Consider the following 23,311-nt stretch of genomic DNA (forward strand, 5'->3'; position numbering starts at 1 on the left):
AAGGCTGGGACACCAATCAGGGGCTCTAAACGAGCAAATGTGAGTAACTTAAAATATGTCAAAATTTCGGGCAGACAGGTTGTGATGAGGAACTACTCTACCCCCCCCCCCCCCCGACAGCTGGCTGTTGTGTAGTTCGGAAATAAATTTGGAAACATTTCAAAGAAGATGCAATATATAAACGTCATTAGTAAGAAAAATCCGATAGGTTGTCCCAGAAAGTCAAGGACAGGCTGGCGTTGTGTCCACGGACCTCATTTTCATTTCGGTTAAAACAACGTGGCATAACTCTTTCCAGAGCTTTCATTGTGTGAGTTAGTAAATTCACCAAGTACAAAATGCCTTTTAGAAAAGAAGGTACTTTTCGGATGTTGACCCGATAATGGAAAGCACATATTAGAAGTGTTGCCCCGTTAAAAGAAAAGTACCTAAAATTTCTATGCAAAGATGTTACAAAAAAAGTAAAGGAAAAACAAAACTGCCTACAATGTCCAAATTTCCATCCGAATGACAATTGCTGACAAACTTGCCATCTGACAATACTACTGCAGGCTTGAAGATTTTGACGAGACACCATGAATTAGAATCCTTTGGAATGATGAGCTGCAGATTTACACACCTCATCCCAGTGTCTATACCTCAGGCAGACATCACACCAAGTGTGACTTCTTGACAGTTCACTTAAGAATATGATCAGTTTAACTGGAAGCACCCTCTATTACAAACAAGAACCACATGAGACATTTAGTAAAGACAAGTGGCAATCTGTATGTACCTTTTAATTCAGTGAGCAGAAGGGTTTGCATAAGACAAATTCACATACAAGAAAAGGAAATTCATACAAAACTGCCAAGAGTATAGTATTACAAACCACTGGTGTTTCTCATTAAGGAAATGCATCACGACTTTCAAGATTAAACTACTGCAGGGGGGGGGGGGGATTTTCTATGAGTAGCTTGACAACACTACCAAAGATCATAAAATGGAAGTTAAAAAAAAAAAAAAAAAAAAAAAAGTGCATCGCATGATAGTCACCTTGGCTGCATACTTTTCAAAAAAGGTCAACATTTTGCAGAGTACTTTCAGGAAAGCAGGATGCAAACTGCTTTGTTCATCTCAACGCTGCAACTCCTCACCAACCTAAAGAGAGAGCTAATGAACAAAAAGCTCTCACCCCGTGGAGAGGAGAGGAGAGGGCTGGACTGCAACTGGCTACATGACTGCCATCTGGTGGATACCAGGTAATTATACAAACGAATAAATGAACAGTGGTTCGATGTATATGAAGTGCAGAACACTGGCACAATGAATCTGTAAAAGCAAGGTCATGAAAGCTTTCAGCTAGTAACACATTTGATTTTGTCTCGTTACTTCTAAGCAAGTAGGCAGTTTCCTCAATTATGCAACTTGCTACTTGGGTGGTACATGCCGAACCCTTCCCTCAAGACAAAGGGAGTCACCTTTTCAGAATTCCAACAGATGTCCTAAGGAACACCTGTTTGCTGGACTGGTTTCTGCTAAGTTATGCCTCCACCTCAGGTTTGCTGGACTGGTTTCTGCTCAGTTATGCCTCCACCTCAGGGAATTTTCTCTTCTTGTAATTCTGAACAAGATTTGAAGCAGTGATCTGACTTGCCTGACCTTTTTCCCACCTCTGAAATTCATTTAATCCCTTTTGCCCTGCATGGAATAAAATCCGCTCCAGTTCATCAAGTCGTGAAACAAGTCCTGATGTGTCCTCATTGTATGCATTCTGTGAAGAGTCCATGATCCGGCGAAAACGGCCAACAAATGTCTGTCACCAGGAAAGAAAGGAAAAAGGAAAAAAAAATATTCACCTTCATTTGTAACTTACTCTTGCATCACACAATGGCATAACAATAATAATAATAATAATAAAAAGCTTATTTCTAAGCAGGCATGTAAAAAGTGCTACATGAATACTCACCTTAATCTACCTTCAAGATTTAAACTACGTCATCAGGGTTATAAAGGTTCATAGGTTGGTACTAGGCTATCGGCCCCTAAGGCCTATGCAAGCCTAGCCATAACAATTCCCTGGAAATTTTTTCCCACAATATTTACTTCTCTGGGCCCCTGTCTAGCAGGGCAACTGACATGATCCCCGGGGTGAATTTCCTATCTCCCATTCAATCAAGGTTCCTTTTGAAGAGGGCCAATGAGGCGCTCCACTTGACATGTATGGGCAGTCTATTCCAGAGTATGGGAAGTCTCTGGTTCAGGAACCTATCCCTTCAGCATGTTTTGTTCATTGTGATAAGGTTTAGATCCCTGGAGCGTGTTGCTCTGAGGAATTGTGATTTCTTTAAGTGGAGCATGTCAAACAGCTCAGGGTTTGACATGGCCTTGTATGTTAAGCAGAGATCGCCTCCGAGTAGACGATATGCACAGAGTATAGCTGGAGTTTTTTTTTAAGACTGTCAGCATATGGCATCTGCTACAGACCTGCGATTCTTTTAGTGAGGTATTTCTGTGGCCTTTCCAGCTGTTGCAGAGGGGACAATGACCTCCTTTTTTCTGGATGAAAAGCCCTTAGTGATGAGGTGTGCCACGTAGGATTTCCTGACTGTTGTAGCGATGTGGTTATCGAAAGAGAGACCCACTGTCCACTTGTGTCCCCAAGTCTCTTACTTTCGATGTTTAGTGTCCTGCCACCTATGTGGTAGTTCATGGGTACATGTTTTTTTCTAAAGGGGATAGCTATAGATTTCCTTGCATTAAGCTTGAGCCCATGGCTCTGGCACAAGGCAGCTGTTTCTGTAAGGCCCTTTTGTAGAATATCCACATCATTTGGGGATTCAATAATGGCTCCAAGTTTGCAGTCATCTGCAAACTTTGTTAGCCAGAGTCTCTTAGTGTTGGCCTGTACTTCAGAGAAGTAGATGCCAAACAAGAGTGGTCCCAGGACTGATCCCTGAGGTACTTCACTTGTCTGGAGCTGGATTTGGAGTCGGCTACTTTTACAGTCTGGGTTCTGTCAGAAAGCCAGTTGGCAACCCATCGAGTAACATAGGGATTTATGCCCAGCTTAGTAAGTTTATCTATGATTCCAGAGTGGGGGATGGTGTCGAAGGCCTTGGCGAGGTCCAGATTGGCTGTGTGGACCGCATTACCCTCATCTACAGCTCTGGAGACAGATTCGAAGTCAGTCAGATTCAGGAGACAAGATCGGCCCTTCACAAACCCAAACTGGGTGGGATCCAGTGTCTGAAGGTTGCCAATGTCTTTGTCTACAAGTTCCATGATAATGCGTTCCATGCCCTCGCAGATCAGGCTTGTCAGACTGATGGGACTGTAGTTCCCGGGATCCAAGGCGGATCCTCCCTTGTGGAGTGGGATAACTGTAGCTGTGCGCCACTCAGTGGGCACGAAGCCTGAGGTGAGGCTATGATTAAACATGACACTTAGGTGGGGTGCCAGTTCATTTTGTAGTTCATATAGTACACAGCCTGGGACGTCATCTGGTCCCATGGATACTGTATTCTTAGCTTTGGAGAGTGCTGTTTCTACCTGTGTGGCTGTGATTATCGGAATTTGGCAATCTTTTGGTTTTGAGATGGGCCCTTTAGGGGGTGAGAGGGGAGTGAAGTTGGCACTAAATCTGCCAAGATATTGGCAGTATCTTTGGGATCAGTATATTTAATGCCATTCTGTTGTAGCTCAGAGCAGATCTGAGCATTGCCATTTAGATTCTTGACATAACTATAGAATGCCTTGTGGTTGTCTTTGGAATCTTTGGCAATTTTATTTTCGTAACTAGCTTTTGAGGATTTTATGAGGGATCTCAGCTTCTTACTGAGGCTGGTGAGAGTTTTTTGCATCGTGGGATTTTCTTCTTTTATGCAACAGTTTATTCCTTCTGTTGTATAGTTTTGTTTATAGCAGGGGACCACCAGATTAGCTTCCATTTTTTGGAGAAGAGCATATTGGTTCTATTTGGGATGGCACGATTCATGCATGAGTGGATGTGCTCATACAGTGCCTTAGTGTAGGATTCTGCAGTCGAACTTCCAGATCCCGTCAGCATGGGTGTTGTGAAGTTGGTCATTTCTGACTTCAGTAGCATGAAGTTGGCTCTGGAGAAGTTTTTTTAAGGAGGTTTCCTTACTGGGGGGTCGGGGTGGGATGTGGATGTCAAGGGTGATTTGCTTATGGTCAGAATGACCAATGAGGGGGTGATCACTGGTGTGGAGCATCTATCTCCCATGTTGGTAATGACCAGGTCTAGGATATTTGAGCCCCTGGTGGGACAATGGATTAGTTGATCCAGGGCTTTGGAATTTAAGAATTCCAAGAACCGTTGGGAAAAGGAGTTGGTACCCGAGTAGTTTTCCCAATTAATGGCAGGGTAGTTGACATCACCCAGTATTAGGGTGTTTGGTTGTATCATAATATTTTCCGGTATGTTTAGGAAGGTGTAGTGAGAATCGTGGGGTATGGTGGGAGATCTGCAGCAAGCTACAATTTGGATTGCAGTCTTACCTAGCGTTAGTTGCACCTGGAGAATTTCAGATGCATTGTGTTGGGCAACTACCCTGGAGGTGTGAATATCCTTGGTGAATATGGACACTCCTCCACCTTTAGTGTTTCGGTCTTGATTTTGCGGCCTAAAAGTGTGGTAAGAATTGTAGCCTGGTATTGCAGGGGTACTCTCTGGAGCCTTGAACCAGGTCTCAGTCACTGCACAGATATCGATGTTCTCCATTTTTAGGAGTGCCTCAAGAGAGTGCATTTTGAGGTTTAGACTTCTAGCATTGAGTAGCATTACCTTCAGATTTTGCATGCTTGTATCTCTACGGTGGTGGTTTTATCCTTTGAACCTTGCCCAAAAAAGGCCCTACAGGGGTGGCAAGAGCTTTAGCCAGTAACCTGAATCCCAGGAGTGACAGGTGCAGACCATCTCTGGCAAAGTATCGTGGTTTGTCGATCATGTCTTCCCAGGCAGACAAATACTGGATCCCCTTTGAATGACACCAGAAGCTTAGCCAATTGTTGAAGTCAATCATTTTGTTCTTATATGTGGTATCATTCTGGGCGAAGGCAGGCTGCTACTCAGGGCCAGGGTCATACCTGCCTGGGTCACATGCTCCAAGAGTTCTTCCATGTCTCTTTTCATGTAGTCCAGGGAGGTACGTCTCAAGTCATTTACTCCAGCATAGACAATGACCAAGTCGTATTTGTACTTGTTGTGGAGTGACTTGAGTGCATGCGTTGTGGCGGATCCTGGCACCCGACAGGCAGCTGACTAATTTTCTCCTTGTTAAGCCTGGTGAGTGGGACATCAGTGTGCCTGACTATAGAGTCACGTATGACTTAAGTGTTCGGTACATTGTCTTGCCTTAGGGGCTGTTGTTGGGTGGCACACTGGTGTTGTGAGCTATGTGTCACTTTGGTTGCGACTGGTGTTTGTGTTTCGGCTTCAGAGGTCTTTGTTGCTTGGGCAGGTTAATGTTAAAGGCCTTCGCATATGTGGGTTTAGTGTTGCTATGTGTGGGAGTTCATGGTGTGGGTTTTGAAGGGCTACGAGTTGCTAGAGGTGTAATGCAGGTGTTAGCCTTCTCCTTTTGACTGTCTAGCACAGTCTTGACCGGAGAGAGCTTTGCTTCCACTTTGGCAATGTAAGTGCATCTCTCGCAGGTTGTAGTGTTGGGTGGTAGGAGGAGAGGATTGTCTGTGTACATGAGGCAGTTGCCACATTGCCCCAGTATTCCCAGATTCAACAGGTGGACAGGAGGAATCACCGGAAGCTGACCCTTGGACATGCCTGTTTAGGAGCTTTTTTTAAGGTTTTAAGAGCTGTTTTCCCTTACCTTTGCAAGGTACTTTGCAATTGTAGGCTTAGTGCCTATGATTAATTTCTCCTTATTGACAAGGAGATCCGAGTGCTTGTATCAGTTTCAGGCCTCCTAGTGCTTTCCAGCAGGTTCTAGAGCAAGTGTTAGTCACAGGGGTTCAGATTTTAGTGCTACTACTGAGAAACCAGCTGGTTTTAAGAGAAAATTTGAAGAGCAGACTTTCTGGCACCTGGAATAGTTTAACTGTAGCCTCGTAGTGCTGCACGATGTGAAAAATGTGCAAACACACGCGTTTTTAAGCCAGAAAGTTGAAAGGGATAGAAATCAGCCCAAAAAGGCTAATAAAATTACAATTTCAGGGCTGGAAACCACTCTAGTGTTAAATAGGCAGTACAATGCTCACCAGTCCCATTGGTAGGCAGTAGGACTTCCCTCTGCCACAGCAAGGTCTGGATAGCTCTGAGCACAGAAAATAAAGTCCTGAGACAGAGTGTGTAGTCCTAAACAGTAAATGCAATTAAACTCTGGTAGTCCTAAACAGTAAATGCAATTAAACTCTACAAAATTAGCAACTTGAAACTTTTTAAATGAAGCAAGGCAAGTGCACAACTGAAAAACGATTTAAGTGGCAGTAATACAGCAGAATAAGTAGCTAGTCTACATATACAGAGAAGTCTATATATATATATATATATATATATATATATATATACAGAAAAGCAGCTAAAACAAATACTTCAGATGTAGTGCAACCTAGAGCACTTGAGTTGTAGCAATATTAAGGCAATTACAGTTATAATAAATGCTCTAAAATATACTCTATACTTCCAAAATGTTTGAGAAGCACAGTCAGAAGATAAGGAAATTCAGGCAATTTTTTTTTTTTTTTGAAAGGGAAAAAGGAGAAACAAAAGGTCTTATCAAATGTTCTCTCTGTATTAGGTAGAATAAGCTAATGACACTAGACTGGGAGGAGTGTCCCAGATCAGATTTACAGTAGGGATGGGCAACTGCAAAGCCACCAAGTATAACACAAGACACCAACAGGAAGGGTGGGTGGGGACAAAGCTATTGGCCTACAAAGCAGTAAAGAAAGCCACAAAATGAAAGTTTTTAAACAGATAAAGATTTGTAAAGATACAGTATGCTTTTAACTGCAAACAAATCAGTTACCCGTGCAGATTACAATAAAAGTGCTATATATAAATTGCTAGTAACAATAAACTGTATAAATCGAAAAAAAAACTGGATACTTATATTTCTCAGCTAAGAGTTGGAGTCCTCTGCTCAGTGTGTATGCAAATTCCGTAACAGGACAACTTTGCAGCTTAAAATCACCCACTGTCACTGCTCTGCTCCAAAGCTGAAGCAGAATCTTAGAATGGGGGAGTGCAAAATAAATCCTGCAGTCCAATCCCAATTGTCTGGAGTAGATATAAAATCTGCATCATAATCACAGCCAGAGTCGGTGATGCCACCTACAGGACTTCAGCCTGAAAGGAAAGCAGAGAATGTGGAAAGAATGAAATGGGTCCTGAAGCCAAAGCTTGCAATCTCAAAGATGCACGTCTATGATGTACCTTATCCTGAGACACTGGCTGCAAGACCATGAGAAAAATCACTGCGAACAAAGGGGATTACTGGGAGGAAAATGTGAGTTGTGATCTTTTAGAAAAAGTACTTTAAAGGAAGTTCTGAACCTGGAAGACAAGTTCAGTTTATTTTAACAAAAGAAAGTTTAAAGAAATGACAAAGTGTCAAAAGCAAAACTATTTACAGAGAAGAGCACAGATGCTGTGACAGCCCCGATGGAATGCATTTTAGGAGCATCCATAAGGTTTTGTTACAACTGCCAAAACAGGAAAGTAATGCAGCAGGCTAGCCCATTTGGTGAGCGATTCCAGCCTTTTCTTCCCTTTGCAAAAGATACAAAGGGTCGGACACCTTTCATTAGCATATCATATTAACTGATACAACCTCATCTGTTTATATGGAGCTATAGTAAGAAAATGTACTAATGGTCAACAGGACACCAGGGGGGCTACTACTATTAGACTAGGTTTCTTAGGCTATAATCACTGAACCTTGTTAAAAGCATTGATGTAAACATGTGTTATCCTTGCAGTGGAACAGATTAAGAGCACAAGCTTGAAAGGCCATACAACTCACTACCTTCCTGGCCAAAGTAACTTCTGAGTTTAAGGATTTCAGTCAAAAGATCTACCAAATAACCAACACAAACAGCAGAACTGCAAGCTTCTTTAACAAAAAGAGAAAGGCTTCATGTGGGTGTGTCATGAAGGGGGATGGAAAAGGAAGGAATGTACCTAAAAAGCATTTTGCAAACTTTCAGGGAGATCACTTTCATTCAATTATGAAAGTTATAAATAGGAACCACATATACCATGACAGTGGAAATGCTAAAACCAAGACAGAACGGGTACAATAAACAGGCAAGGGCAGCAGCAGGAGCTTCTTAGCACAGCATTATCTGTAAATCAAACAAAAAATTTTTAGAGAGACAACTGGGATTCTACAGATGAAGTGAAAGAAGAGCCCCCATTAATGAAGACCAAAAAAGGCATCCGGACTTCCCCCAAGGGCTAGAAACAGTCTGACAGGGCCTCTTAAGGGACAAGAGGAATTAATGCAGCCTCTAGCAGTAAACTGAGGGATCACAAAGGGGGACAGCATAAAGCAAACCTTTGGGCACAAAACTGCAGCAGCATCCCCCTGACCCATCCCTAGAGAGGAGACAAGGAGGACTAAAAATCTTATATTTGATTTTGGTAAGGGACAACAGATCTACAGAACATTCTCATCTCTGCGGAAAAAAATGGCATGCTCTGGGGTGCAAAGGCCATTGGGGATTGCAAGTTGCAACTTAACCTGTCTGCTAAATAATTCAGCTTGCCAAAAATACATACAGCAGAAAGCATGAATCCCCTGCTGAGACAGCCACTGTCACATCCTCAAGGTTCTTTACAGCACACAGACCAGAGCATGTTCTGCCTTGCTAGTTGATACACACCACTGTTGCACTGTTTTGTCTGCAGAGATAGTGACCCTTTGTGATGGTGATGAGAAAAACTCCTGTAAGGCAAGAAACACTAAGCTCAACTTCAGAACATAGCTTGCCGACACCCAAGCAAAGAACATGGGCCTTGTGAGAAAAGTAGGCATCCAACTCACCATGGAAATCGCTTGGTTTATCATGCTTTTTGGGGAGAGGGGGGTATTGCCCTTACTATGAGGCTTTGTAATCCATTCCAGACAATCTCATCAGGACCTCTGCACCTACAAGACTCTGACTGTACTTCAGGATTCTCATATGCAACCCTTTAAAAGGAACCATGGAACTGGTTGCCACCATGTATTCTTAGAACTGAAAAAACTCCAGCTAGTGAGGACTGGCATTAGCCTTGCATTTGCCACCTGAACAGCTGCTATGAAATGAGGAACAGACAGGAAAGCTTTAAGAAAGGTAGTGTTAACATGGAGACATAGGAAGAGAACAGACTGCACTGCAAAAAGCTGCAAATGGCTTGGGAGACAACATGAACGAAGAACAAGAATAATTTGTCTATCTGGTTCAACCTTCAGGTTATTGTGTCCAACACCAGTCCACTAGACTAACTCGCCAGGTACCACCTCCCCTACCAACAATCCCCCACTCTAGAAAATACTTCAGATTGTGTTTGCCTTCTCATTCAGATTGTGTTTGCCTTCTCATTCTATCTCCAAATTAAATTTACCACAAATCGAAAGAGGACAAAAGGGCTCCCAAGGTGAGCAAAACTCCTCACTTGGTCATATTGGGCGAAGAGACTTGCCAAAAATACAGGGGTAGGAGGTAGATGCAAGTTCAACTAGACAGAGACGGCAACCTGGACTTATCATTATGGCAAGTACAAAACTTTCATATCCAATGTCGTCTTCTCTGTCTGGCTTTAACCTACGTGACAGTCCCTAGCCATGTAAAAATCTATGGAAGAATCTATAGGATATTCCACAACACTGTAGCCAAAAGAAGTCCTTGGACCTAACTGAAAGTCCAGTGTGTAGTGAGAAACAAAGATGTGATGGCTCACCTAAGTAGCTGCTGCACAAATATCATCTAAAGAACCATGCAAAAAGAAAGTTTTAGAAGTCATAGCTCTAGTGGAGTGACATTTAGATTTACCATACAAAGTCTTGCTTCTCAAGGTGTAAGCACAGGAAATGCATTCTGACAGACACTTTGATAACATCACTTTAGACACTACCCAATCTGGATTTTGGAAAGGAAACAAACAGCGGATTAATTTTCTAAGGATTTTGTCCTGTTCAAATAAAATCTCAATTGCCTATGCACACCAGAACAATGCAACAATTATTCACCCTTGTTCATCAAGAAATTAGGGAAAAAACACAGTAAGGTAAACAGACCTATTTAAATTACTCTCAGGGGCTACCTTGGGGGGATTGGTTTTACACCAAATAAGGGGAAGTAGAATCCACAGCTTTAGATACTCTCCTGTCCAAGGTAACAGCCACCAGAAACAAGACTTTCTAAGACAACTTTAGGTTTGATGTACCAGAACGTTCAAAAGGAGGACTGGCAAGGACTTGCAACACAAACAAAAAAACTAAGGGGGAATAGGATCCCGAATGGGAGGGCACAAAAGAAATGTGCCTTTCAGAAACGCCTTGGAAATTTTCAAAGCTGTCAAGGGAACATTATCCCTGGCTGCCAGATGTACCATGATCACAGAAAAACTAGAGCCCGAATTAAAACAACTTGGCGAGAAAATCTAAAACAGTCTCTAAGGGAGTAGAAAAAGGATCAAACCCTCATGATTCCACCCATACTGCAAATCACTTCAATTTACTAGAGAAGACTTTCCTAGTAGATAGCTTTTGGGAAGAAGAAAAAGATGAACACTGTCAGACAGCCTGGGATTCCTGGCCATCAAGGGAAAGTACATCTGTGTACACTTACCAGAAATGTAGATGTTAGAGTGTATTCACTGTTGCAGTTGTTGCATTCGGGTAATCTGCTGGCAGGTTGCCCTCAGTCGGCCTGAATAACAAAATCTTGGGTCCTGCGTCGGTTGCCATCGCCTCTTCCATGACGTCAGGGGTATAAAACATGCAGCCAATGCCATTTTATTCAGTTTTTCTTGCCCGGGTTGTTATTACTGCAGCAGTGAATACACTCACATCTACATTTAAGGTAAGTGTACACAACTGTACTATGTTTTTCGTGTTTCACTGTTGCAGTCATTACATTGGGGTAGAATACCAAAGCTATGGATGGGAGGATGGAACTAAATAGCATTAGAAGCAGCTATAAGGCCCTACAGAACTGCAGTGGCAAAGCCTGCCCTGGATGTGGAGAAGAGAGGCAAATGATAATGCTTTGTGAAGGTATGAACAGAGCTCCAAGTAGCAGCCTCTAGAATGTCTTTGGTTGGAACCCCTCTGAGAAAAGCTGTTGAGGTAGAGGCAGCCCTGGTGGAATCTGACCTGATCCCCTTGGGCACAGGGTTTACCATGGTGCAAGCAGCAGAAACGAATGCAGTGGCTTATCCACTTAGAAATCTGCTTTGATATAGCCTTCCCCTCTGACCCTGAAGCAAGTGTTACCAGTAGTTGCTCAGACTTCCTTAGAGATTTGGTCCTGTTTAAGTAGAATCTTAGTTGTCTGTGTACATCCAATGAGTGCAGAATCCGCTCCCCCTTGTTCTGCAGATTTGGGTAAAAAGTTGGCAGGTGAATTGTCTGGTTAAGAGCCACACTGGATACCACCTTAGGCATAAAAGAAGAATTGGTCCGGAGAGAGAAACGAATGCAGTGGCTTATCCACTTAGAAATCTGCTTTGATATAGCCTTCCCCTTTGACCCTGAAGCAAGTGTTACCAGTAGTTGCTCAGACTTCCTTAGAGACTTGGTCCTGTTTAAGTAGAATCTTAGTTGTCTGTGTACATCCAATGAGTGCAGAATCCGCTCCCCCTTGTTCTGCGGATTTGGGTAAAAAGTTGGCAGGTGAATTGTCTGGTTAAGAGCCACACTGGATACCACCTTAGGCATAAAAGAAGAATTGGTCCGGAGAGACAGCCTGTCCGGGTAAAATGTAATAAAAGGCTCCACAGCCATGATAGCCTGTAGTTCTGAAACCCTTCTTGTTGAAGTGACTGCCAAGAGGAAAGCTGTTTTCCAAGATAGAAATTTTATATCCGCAGTAGCTGCTGGTTCAAAAGGAGGCAGGGTGAGTTTTTCCAGCACAAAGTTGAGGTCCCATGCAGGAGTTGGTGGCCTTACATTTTTGACCCCTCTAAGATACTGTTTAAGAAGAGGATGAGAAAAGAGGGGAGGCTCTGTGTTGTAATGAGCAGAGATGGCAGAGGATGAGAAAAGAGGGGAGGCTCTGTGTTGCAATGAGCAGAGATGGCAGAGGCATGTATTTTTACTGAAGAAAAAGATGGGCCCTTGTCAAGCAGCTCAGTCAAGTATTGTAAATTCTGAGGAATATTGGGCTTTGCCGTGTCCGTTCCTTGTGCTTGGTTCTAAGCACAGAATCTCTTCCATTTATCAGCATAAGATTTTCTAGTACTAGGCCTTCTGGCTTCCAAAATGACATCCATCACAGATTTACTGAGAAGTGTTTGAATAATTAAATTATCATCCATGCTGCAAGGTTCAGAGTTTGGAGCAGAGTGTGCAGAATTTGATTGTTCTGCTGAGACAGTAGAGGAGGTATTTGAGGCAAGTAAAAAGGAGGAAGTTGAGACACATTCCTTAGAATTGGGTACCAGTGCTGGCGAGGCCAGTCCGGAGCAACTAGGATCATTTTTGTTTTTTCCTGTCTGACTTTTAGTAAGACCTTGGAGAGAAGAGGCAGAGGGGGAAAGGCATAGATTGACAGATTTTTCCATCTGAAGGATAGAGCAGCCACTTTCCATGCTTTTCTGTGATAGATTCTTGTGCAGAATTTGTCCAGCTGATAATGTTGGGGAGAGGCAAATGGATCTATGTCTCGGCTACCCCATTTCTGTGTTAACATGCTGAAGATTTGTGGATCCACTTTCCATTTGTGCAGGTCTATAAGGTTTCTGCTTAGGTCATCTGCCAGAGTATTTTGTTTTCCTGGCAGGAATTGAGCTTGAAGATGTATTTGGCAAGTCAAAGCTGTGTTCCACAATGCCATGGCTAGTCTGCAAAGGGGGTAGGAATGTGTAGCCCCCTGCTTGTTTATGTACCACATAACCGTGGTGTTGTCTGTATCAGCAGTTGTCCTGGATGAAGCAAGTCCTTGAAGGTGGTCAGAGCATTCTGAACAGCTAGCATCTCTTTCTGGTTGATCTGCAGATGCATTTGTTTTGGGCACCATTTGCCCTGAATGCATCTCCCCACCAGGTGGGCCCCCCAAGCATAGTCTGATGAGTCTGTAGTTAGGGTTTGGGTGGCAGCAGGTAGAGTGAATGACAGTCCCTTGTTTTGGTGGCATGTCTGCCCACCAAAGAAACTCCTGTTGTAGGCAGGGAATGAGAGGAATCATTGTTTCCAGACTATGACAATGCCGACTCCATAAACTTTTTAGGTACCATTGTAGCTTCCTCATATGCAGTCTCACATATGGAATTAGTAGAATCCAGGATGCCATGAACCCCAAAGCCTGCAGAATTCGTCTTGCAGACAACTGGGTTTTTGTTGCCATTTGTTTGAAGTATGCTGTCAGTTGCCTTTGTCTGACGTAAGGTAAGCCATCTGGGCAGCTGTATTCAAGCTTTCACCCGGAATGTAATTATTTGAGAGGGTACCAGTTGTGATTTCTTTTTGTTTATTGTGTACTCTAGGCATGTTAGAAGCCTTTTTACAAATGCCAGATGGTGAAGAAGAGTATCCTTGTCCTCTGCTTGAGACAGTCATCCAGATGAGGATAAATTTGCATGCTTGTCTGCAGAATGCAATTACTGGTGCCAGGCACTTTGTAAAGACCCTGGGCGCAGTAGATAAGCCAAAGGGCAGTGCAGAGAAAGTACAGTTGTGTACACCTACCATAAATGTAGATGTTTGAGTGTCTTCACTGTTGCAGTCATGACTGTAGGGATCTCCCCTGCCGGCAGGCAGCCCTCAGTCGGCCAGAATCCCAATGTCTGGGTCCGGCGTCGACTGTTCAACCATGCTCCCTGACGTCAGAGTGCTAGGAGTACAAAACTGACAGCCAACGCCATCTTCTCCAGTTTTTCTTGCCCCAGATGTCAGGAGTGCCAAAATGAAAAAGGTCCCATAACCTTTGCAAATGCACCTCAGAAGAATGGTGAAAAAAGGAAATGCACAAAAGTAAAAATAAGAGGGGACAGGAGGGAGGGAAACCCAGACTGCAACAGTGAAGACACTCGAACATCTACATTTATGGTAGGTGTACACAACTGTACTATGTTCATCGCGTTTCACTGTTGCAGTCATGACTATAGGGTAGAATTCCAAAGCTGAAAGAAAGGGTGGTGGTCATAAAGAAGGGGCGGCTAAAAGGCCCTGCAAGACTGCAGAGGCAAAGCCTGCCCTAGACTTAAGAGTAGAGAGGTAGATTGTAGTGCTTAGAAACAGTATGCACTGAACTCCAAGTTGCAGCTTCCAAAATGTCTTTGGTAGAACTCCCCTGAGGAAGGCCGCAGAAGTGGCAGCAGCTCTGGTGGAATGAGTCCGTATACTCCCTGGGATTTGCTTTTCATGGTGTGAATAACAAAATCTGATTCCATGAGCAATCCATTTAGAAATGGTCTGTTTGGAAATGGCTTTATCTTGGGAACTAAACAATTGTTCTGATTTTCTGATGTCCTTGGTTCTGTTCAGGTAAAAACGTAGTTGTCTGTGTACATCCAAGGAATGTAAGATCCTTTCCCCTTTATTTTGAGGAGTGGGGGAAAAGGTTGGCAAGTGGATAGTTTGATATAAAGCCACTTTGGAAACCACCTTAGGCATGAAGGTAGGATTAGTCCTCAAAGATACCCTGTCTTGATGAAAAATAATATAAGGTTCCACAGCCATAAGAGTTTGTAACTCTGAAACTCCCCTGGCAGAGGTTAGGGCCAACAGGATAGCCGTTTTCCAAGATAAAAACTTGGTCAGAAGAGGCAGCAGGCTCAAAAGGAGGCAAGGTTAGTTTTTCCAAAACATAGTTGAGATCCCAAGCAGGAATGGGAGGAGATCTAGGAGGTCTTAAGTTCTTAGCTCCTCTGAGAAACTGTCTCATGAGCTGGTGGGAAAAGATGGGAGGGTCTGTATTATGAGCAGAAATAGCAGAGGCATGTATCTTAATGGGAGAGAGAGAGACCCTTATGTAAGAGATCGGTCAGGTAAAGTAAAATTAAAGTAATGTTAGGAAGAAGAGGATCAGAATCCTGAGCCTGCATCCAACAACAAAATCTTTTCCATTTTCCTGCATAAGATTTTCTAGTGCTAGGACGTCTGGCTTCTAAAATGACGTCCATAACCTGCTTGGGTAAGAAAGAAGAAATCAAAGGCCCTGGATTAACCAGGCCGCCAGGATGAGAGTTCTGATATGAGAGTGTAGAACCTGACCCTGATGTTGGGACAGAAGATTCGGAGACTGAAGTAAAACCCAAGGGGGCTCCAGGCATAGGTTTTTTAGAGTTGGATACCAAAACTGCCGAGGCCAATTTGGAGCCAGCAAGATTATCATCTTGGGCTTGTCCTGTTTTATCTTCAATAAAACCCCTGGAAAAAGAGGAAGAGGCGGAAAGGCATATCCAGAGAGGTTCCTCCAACTGAATGACAGGGCATCCACTTTCCAAGCTTCTCTGTGGAAAGTCCTGGTGCAAAAATTCTGTAGTTTGACTGAGATGGGATGCAAAGAGGTCTATGTGAGGACATCCCCAGACTGCTGTTATCATCCTGAATATTTTGGTGTCCAGCATCCCCTCGTGTGGATCCGAAAGGTTTCTGCTCTGTCTGCCAGGAAGTTTTGTTTCCCTGGAAGAAACTGTGCTTGAAGATCCAGATTGCAAGCTAGAGCTGTGTTCCATAGATCCATGGCTAGTCTGCAAAGGGGGTGGGAATGAGATCCCCCTTGCTTTTTTATGTACCACATAACTGTGGTGTTGTCCGTCTGTATTAGTAGTTGTCCTGGCTGTAAGAGATTCCTGAAGGCCAATAGAGCTTTCTGAACGGCTAACATTTCCTTTAAGTTGATATGCAGGTGCTTCTGATCCTTTGTCCAAAGGCCCTGCAGACAATTGCACTGAAAATGGGCTCCCCAAGCATAATCTGAGGCGTCTGTGGTTAGAATCTGAGTGGCAGGAGGCAGACGGAAAGGTTTCCCTTTGTTTAGAGCGCATGCCCTGGACCACCAAAGAAATTCCTTTTGAAGGCAAGGAAGGACGGTGATCAGTATGTCTAAACTGTGGCAATGCTGACACTATACACTTTTTAGGTACCACTGTATTTTCCTCATGTGTAGTCTTGCATATGGTACGAGAAGGACGCAGGAGGCCATGTAACCCAAAGCCTGCAGGAATTTCCTTGCAGATAGTGGAGTTAAAGTTGCCAAGCTTCTGAAAGTTGATGCCAGCTGTAATTGTTTTTCGGATGTCAGAAATGCCATCTGGGTTGTGGTGTTTAGAAGAGCACCCAGAAAAGTTATCTGTTGTGATGGTGTCAAATTTGACTATGTTTACAGAGAATCCCAGGAATTTGAGGAGGTTTTGTACAAAGTCTAGATGCTGGAGTAAGACATCCTTGCTGTCTGCCTGAATTTTGTCCAGATAAGGGTAAATTTGAATTCCCTTGAGTCTGCAGTAAGCTACTACTGGAGCAAGGCATTTGGTGAAGACCCTGGGCGCAGTAGACAATCCAAAGGGCAGCGCAGAGAATTGAAAGTGCCTCGATCCGGCCTTGAACCAGAGGTATTTTCTGCGATCTGCCTGATGGGAATGTGTAAATATGCCTCCTTTAAATCCAAAGTTACCATCCATGCATCTTTGGACAGCATTGGAAGTAGCTGCTGTAGAGTAAGCATCTTGAATTTTGGAATCTCTAGAAATGTGTTCAAGACCAGCAGATCCAGAATGGGTCTCCATGAGTTTTGCTTCCTTGGGACTAGAAATAGCCTTGAGTAAAAACCTTTTCCCATCTCTGAAAGTGGAACCAGTTCTATGGCATTCATAGCCAAAAGAGCTTCTACCTGGTTTAAGGCCTCCGTCCATTGATGTTTTGGAAGGTCTGGCCATCCGCTTGGCCTTGGCAAGGTATGAAAATGGAATTTGTAACCTCTTAAAACCACATCCAAAACCCACTTGTCTTGGGTTATTTGAGTCCAATTTTGATAAAAAAAAGAGAGTTTTCCTCCGAGAGGGGCTTCCAGGCAAGAAGTTCCTGTAGCCCAACAGAGGGAGTCATTGAGTTATTTTCCTTTGAGTTTGTGACCTGTCCTCTCCCCCCCTAGGGGTGGAAGCAGTCCACTGTCTTGGTCTATAAGAAGCTTGTGTTTGAGGCCTTCCTCTGGAGCGTCTATCTAACCCTACGAGGCCTGTCTGAAGTGGGAAAGGACCAATTTTTTGAAGGCCAATTCCTGCTAAATCTGGGTGGCTGTACTTGTAAGAAATCTGTAACTGTTTGCATGGATTTCGCCTTATCCTCCATCTTTTTAATCACCTCTTCAGCTTTTGATCCAAACAAAACATTATGCTGAACAGGAGCATCCAATAATTTAGCCTTTACTTGTTCAGGCAAATTTTGTTCCTTTAGCCATGCATGCCTTCTAATAACTGTGCCAGAGGCCGCAGCCCTACAAGAAGCCTCCAAGGCATCAAATCCAGAGTGTAAACCATGCTTCCAAACTTGTTCAGTGGCATGCAATAAATCATGCAATTCCTTAGCATCTGCACAGGCAGAAATGGAAGTAAGCTTTTGTTTTAAAACAGACAAGAGAAATTGCTGGTATTTAAGCATATGAAACTGACAGTTTAAAGCCCTAATGGACAAAGTAGCAGAAGTGTACACCTTTTTGCCCCATCTTTCTAAGGATCGAGAATCCTTTTCAGTAGGAATGGGATTTTTGGCAGAAGCAGCCTTAACTCCCCCCTTAGGACCCTGAGAAATGGTTCCAGGGTCAGCAGAAGGGTTCTTGTATAAAAACGGATGGGAATCAGGAACCCTGTTATATCCATCAGGCTTAACAGGAGCAGGAGGAAAAGAATCCAGGGTTAAGTTAGCCTCTGAAAAGACATCATCCACAATATCCAAAACAGGAGAAATAGCCAGGGGTCTATGTTGGGGAAGAAGAAAATCCCTCAGTCTTTTCTTAGATTCCGAATACTCCTGTCCTTCCCAATGGAAATGTTCCCTCATTTCATGCAAAGTTTCCCCAAAAGAGAAATCCTCAGGGGGAGAAGCTGAAGGAATGGATTCTTCAGCATCAGAATCCTCATAAGGAGGGAAAGAATATTCCTGATCAGAAGAAAAAACTGAGGAAACAGAAGCCTGATCAGAGGAATCATAATAAACATCCTGTGCCTTGGCCTTTTATCTTGAGGGGGGTGTGAACCCCTAATCATAGTAAGTAAATCCTCCGCCATCTTGAGTAACTGTTTCTGTGACTTGGGAGCCGGTTCAGAGGAGGCCTGCGTTGTAGTCTTTGATTTAGGAGTCTTTGCCTTTATTAGAAGCTGAGTAGGCCTGAAAACCCCTTCGGAAGCCGGTACCTGCACAGCGGCTCCAGACCCATCCGAAGAAGCACTGTCCGAAGGTCCTGCAACAGAAATATTTAAAGGCCTGGTTGGCTCCTCATGAGGGTCCATTTCGGCCGCTGGTTCTGAAATGGCCGACGAGAGGGGCTGCAAAAGCGCCTCACTGACGACGGCCGAACCTGAAGCTGGCTCCGCTTGTGCGCTATCATAAGATTTAGACCTCTGAGGCCTGTCTTTATCCTTGCGACGTTTGTGAACTCAGTTAGCCGGAACCGAATCAGACGACATTTTGTAGTTAAAGCGCCTACCGAAGTAATGAAAAGCAAAATCGTACCTTCGCTTAAATTGTACGTTGATTGAATCTAGCACAAAACCGACAACTAGCTATGTCGTGGTCAGGGCCTAAGCAAGGAATACAGTAAGAATGAAAATCCTTATGAGGTATTTGCTTCCCACATGAAATACAATTATTAACTTTTTCTGACATCAGAGTGGAGCAAGAAAAAAGTTTCCCCAACAGGGTACTTAGCTTTGAGTGGAGAAGAAAATCTTCAGACTGAAGTATATCAGAAAAAATAGTCAGGAGTCAGCCGACCGGCACTTGCGAACTGCTATCACTGCACGGCAAGAAAGACTGGAGAAGATGGCGTCGGCCATCAGCTTTGTACTCCTGGCACTCTGACGTCAGGGAGCATGGTTGAACAGTCGACGCCGGACCCGGACTTTGGGATTCCGGCCGACCGAGGGCTGCCTGCCGGCAGGGGAGAACCCTACAGTCATGACTGCAACAGTGAAACACAATGAACATCTGGTAATGCAAAAAACCTGCCTTGAAGCGGAGGCATCTTATGCATGATTCCCTTATTGGGATATACAGGTATGCCTCTAAGTCTAGCGTCACTAACCAAGCGTTCCTGCCCAGCACAGGCAGTAGCTGTTGTAAAGTCAGCATTTTGAAATTTGGAATGTCCAGGAACGTGTTCAAAGTCGATAAGTCCAGTATTGGACGCCAGGCATAGTCTTTTCTGGGTACCAGGAAAAGTCTTGAATAAAAACCTTGTCCTTTTTACTTTTCTGGTACTGGCTGAATAGCACCCATATCGATGAGTGACATAACTTGTTTCTGAGCCTCAGCCTACTGATTTTGTGGCAGATCTGGCCAACCGTTTGGAATTGGCAAAGTATGGAAAGGAAATCTGTACCCTTGGGATACTATGTTTGATACCCACTTGTCCTGGGTAATTAACTGCCAATTTTGAGCATGAAGTGCTAGTTTCCCCCCCAAGGGGGCTGCCAAAAGTGCTTGGTGAAGGTAGAGGGAAGTCATTGAGACTGCTTATTGTAGGGTTGTGCTTTGTTTCCTCCAGATTTGGAGGTGGAGGCACCCCATTGCTTTGACCTGTAAGAACCCTGTGATTGGTATCTGGAGCCTTTTGAGCGCCTGGATTTGCCTCGAATAGCTCTGTTGGACACAAGAAAGTACCAATTTTTAGTAGGCCAGTGCCTACTGAACCCGGGTGGCTGCACTTGCAAGAAATCTTTTACAGTTTGCATAGATTTAGCTTTGTCTTCCAATTTCTTTAAAGCCTCTTCTGCCTTATTACCAGAGTATCATGCTGCAAGGGCGCATCCAACAATTTAACTTTAACATGATCAGGCAGATTTTGCTCCTTGAGCCAGGCATGCCTTCTAAATCACAAATCCAGTAAATGCGGCCCTGCAAGAGGCTTCCAAGGAATCAAAATCACATTGTAAAGTATGCTTTCCAAACTGTTCTGCTGAATCTGAATGCAATAATTCCTGTAATTCTTTATTTTCCACACAATCAGAAATCACCATTTTCTGTTTCAGTAAGCCCATAACATGCTGTTGATATTTAAGCATATGAAACTGGCAGTTTAAGGCCCTAGACTGATTTTTCCAGCTGAAGAATAGAGCATCCACTTTCCAAGCTTTTTTGTGATGAATTCTTGCGCAGAATTTGTCCAACTGATAGATCTTTTCTATGTCTGGGCTCCCCCATTTGCATGTCAACATGCTGAAGATTTGTGGATCCAGTTTACATTTGTGTGGGTCCATAAGATTTCTGCTTAGTTTGTCTGCCAGAGTATTTTGCTTTCCTGGCAGGAATTGCAAATGTATTTGATAAGTCAAGGCCGTGTTCCATAAAGCCATGGCTAGTCTGCAAAGGGGGTAGGAATGGGTACCCCCCTGCTTTGTTTATGTACCACATGACTGTGGTGCTGTCCGTCTATCAGTAGTCGTCCTGGATGAAGATAGTCCTTGAAGGCTGTCAGAGAATTCTGTACACCTAGCATCTCTTTCTTGTTGATATGTAGGTGCATTTGATTTGGGCTCCATTGGCCCTGAATGCATCTCCCTGCCAGATGCGCCCCCCAAGCATAATCTGATGAGTCTGTAGTCAGGGTTTGGGCGGCAGGGGGTGGAATAAATTACCGTCCCTTGTTTTGGTGGCAGGCCTCTGCCCACCACAGGAACTCTTGCTGCAAGCAAGGAATGATAGGAATCATCGTTTCCAGGCTGTGACAATGTTGACTCCATAAACTTTTTAGGTACCACTGAAGTTTCCTCATATGCAGTCTTGCATATGGAATTAGTAGAATGCAGGAAGCCATGAACCCCAAGGCCTGCAGAAATTGTCTTGCAGATAGCTGGGTTTTTGTGGCCACCTGATTGAAGCAAGTCATCAACTGAATGTTTTTCTGACATCGGTAAGGAACAAGAAAATTCCCCAACGGGGTACTTGGCTTTTAGTTGAAGACTTCTGTTCTGAAACTCGAAAATTTCAGGAGTCGGCCGACCGGCACTTGCGAACTGCTTCGGGCACTGCGCAGCAAGAAAGACTGAAGTAATGGCGTCGGCTGCATGTTTTATACCCTGAAGACCCAACATCATGGATGGGACAGCAGCCGACGCAAGATCCACACACACACACATATACAGCAGACGTGGGGGCCAAGCATACAGAAGATGGTCTCTGTGTGACTGTCCCTAAGGAAAGACGCAGGAATAATAGCGGTTACATTTGGTGTTGAAGTGAAGTGTCCCGACGCTGAAAGATAAGAGCTGCAACTCTTGATTCAGAAAATCACCCCAGAGGAATAATAATCCTGCTCAAACGGTTGGCCAAAATATTGGACCTCCCAAGATGCGTGTTGTAATGAGAAACCATTGAGATGAGATCACCACTGCCACTCTCATAGCCTCTTGATAGAGGCTAAGAAAATGCCCCCCCCATTCATATAAAAAAAAAAACAGACATTGTCCATCTAGATCAAAAATCACACTGCTGGGGAGGACACGCCAAAAGACCTGCAACACGAGGAAAACCACCCTCATTTTCAGAACATTGATGTGAATGTTGACCTGCACAAAAAAACAAGACCCTTGAGCAGTCCTCCCTTTGAAATGCCTCCTCACTTAAGAAAGGAGGCATCTGTGGTGACTGTGGCCAAAGGGTGGGGAACAAAAGGTCTTCTCTTGGTAACTAAAGGTGGCTGTAACCACCACCAAATTTGATCAGGACGTACTTTTGTCATCTGACAGGAAAGTTCATTGGATGAGTCAAATAAAACCACTGTAACGCAAGTGTCCATTGAAGAGCCCTAATGTGGAACCTCACTAAGGGGACCAACCCTATTGAAGCTGCCATGTGTCCCAAGTGTTGCAAAACCACATGAGCTAGAGGTTTTGCAAGGGTAAGCACAAATATTGCCTGGATCGAAGACCAAGTACTCTGGAGCTTGGCAATTTGGGAGATAATATCCAACTGGCAGCCTATAAATTTCCATGCTTGAGCAAGTTGAAAACTTTCACTGACAGTTATCCCCAAAAGGATCACATAACTGGGGTAAGGTGTCCCAGGCTATAACTAGAGAAGCTGTCTTGGGGGCAGTGAGGAGCTAATCATCCAAGAAAGGAAAGATATGAAATTTCTGCAGCTGGAACCAGGCCGCCCACCAATGCCATAGACATGAACAGCCAAAGCAGTGGTGACACTGAAAGGCAGGGCTCTGAAATAAGAATGATCACCCCCTAGCCGGAAGTGCAAGAACCTCCTGGAATGCCTCTATCTTGATACAATGGTAGGCCTTCTTGAGGTCTATCCAACACATGCAGTAATCTTTCCTCAACAAAGGTATGATGAGCTGCACCGTGACCACACGGAGTTAGATCTGTTTCACAAAGGGATTCAAACTGTTAAAAGTCCAAAATAGGCTTGACGTCTTTTTTTTTTTGGCACCAAAAAGAACCTTGAGTGGACCCTGGATTTTCATTGGTCTGCTGAGATCTGACCATTTGCCAGCAGCTTCTGAATTTCTACCAGCTGTCTTGGATGGTGTGGAATGTTTGGGAGATGCTTGTGACCAAAATTTGGAATTTCTAAAAAGGGAAGAATATATCCTCTGGATACAACTCAACACTCATGCATTCCAGGTGATGGCCTCCCAAGCAACCCCCCCCCACCTGCCTCCACAGCAGGACAGTCAGGCAACCCTTCAGGATCGCTGAAAGGGCTCACTGGAGAAAGCCTCAAGAAAGCCATGACTTTGCAGACCAACCCTGCCCTGTGGGCAGTGTCCATTATGGTCCCCTACCAACTACAGGTGGGTCTAATTCACATTGTCGTAAGCTGACAATATCGAATACGATATTGTCGGCATGGCAATGTCGAAAGTTCAGAACATAGTGCAGGTAAACTGAAATCTCCGTAAGGGGGAGATTTCCGTTTACCTCAATGTAGTGCAGTCTCGGAGGTGGTATATTTAAGTAGGGGAGGTG

The 23,311-nt window shown here is 44.0% G+C and overlaps 1 protein-coding gene across 1 annotated transcript in view; it reads right to left on the reverse strand.

Moving 5' to 3' along the window:
- Positions 1–748: 748 nt before the first annotated feature.
- Positions 749–23,311, reverse strand: part of GINS3 (GINS complex subunit 3) — a 238,200-nt gene continuing 215,637 nt past the window's right edge. Inside the window, exon 3 of the mRNA XM_044081328.1 lies at positions 749–1,795. Within this exon, the coding sequence (XP_043937263.1) occupies positions 1,565–1,795 (231 nt within the window). The 3' untranslated portion in view covers positions 749–1,564. The remainder of the gene's footprint in view (positions 1,796–23,311) is intronic.

This window comes from Protopterus annectens, chromosome 8.part0 (genome assembly GCF_019279795.1).
Source record: "Protopterus annectens isolate FY-2018-M chromosome 8.part0, PAN1.0, whole genome shotgun sequence".
Lineage (NCBI taxonomy): Eukaryota > Metazoa > Chordata > Ceratodontiformes > Protopteridae > Protopterus > Protopterus annectens.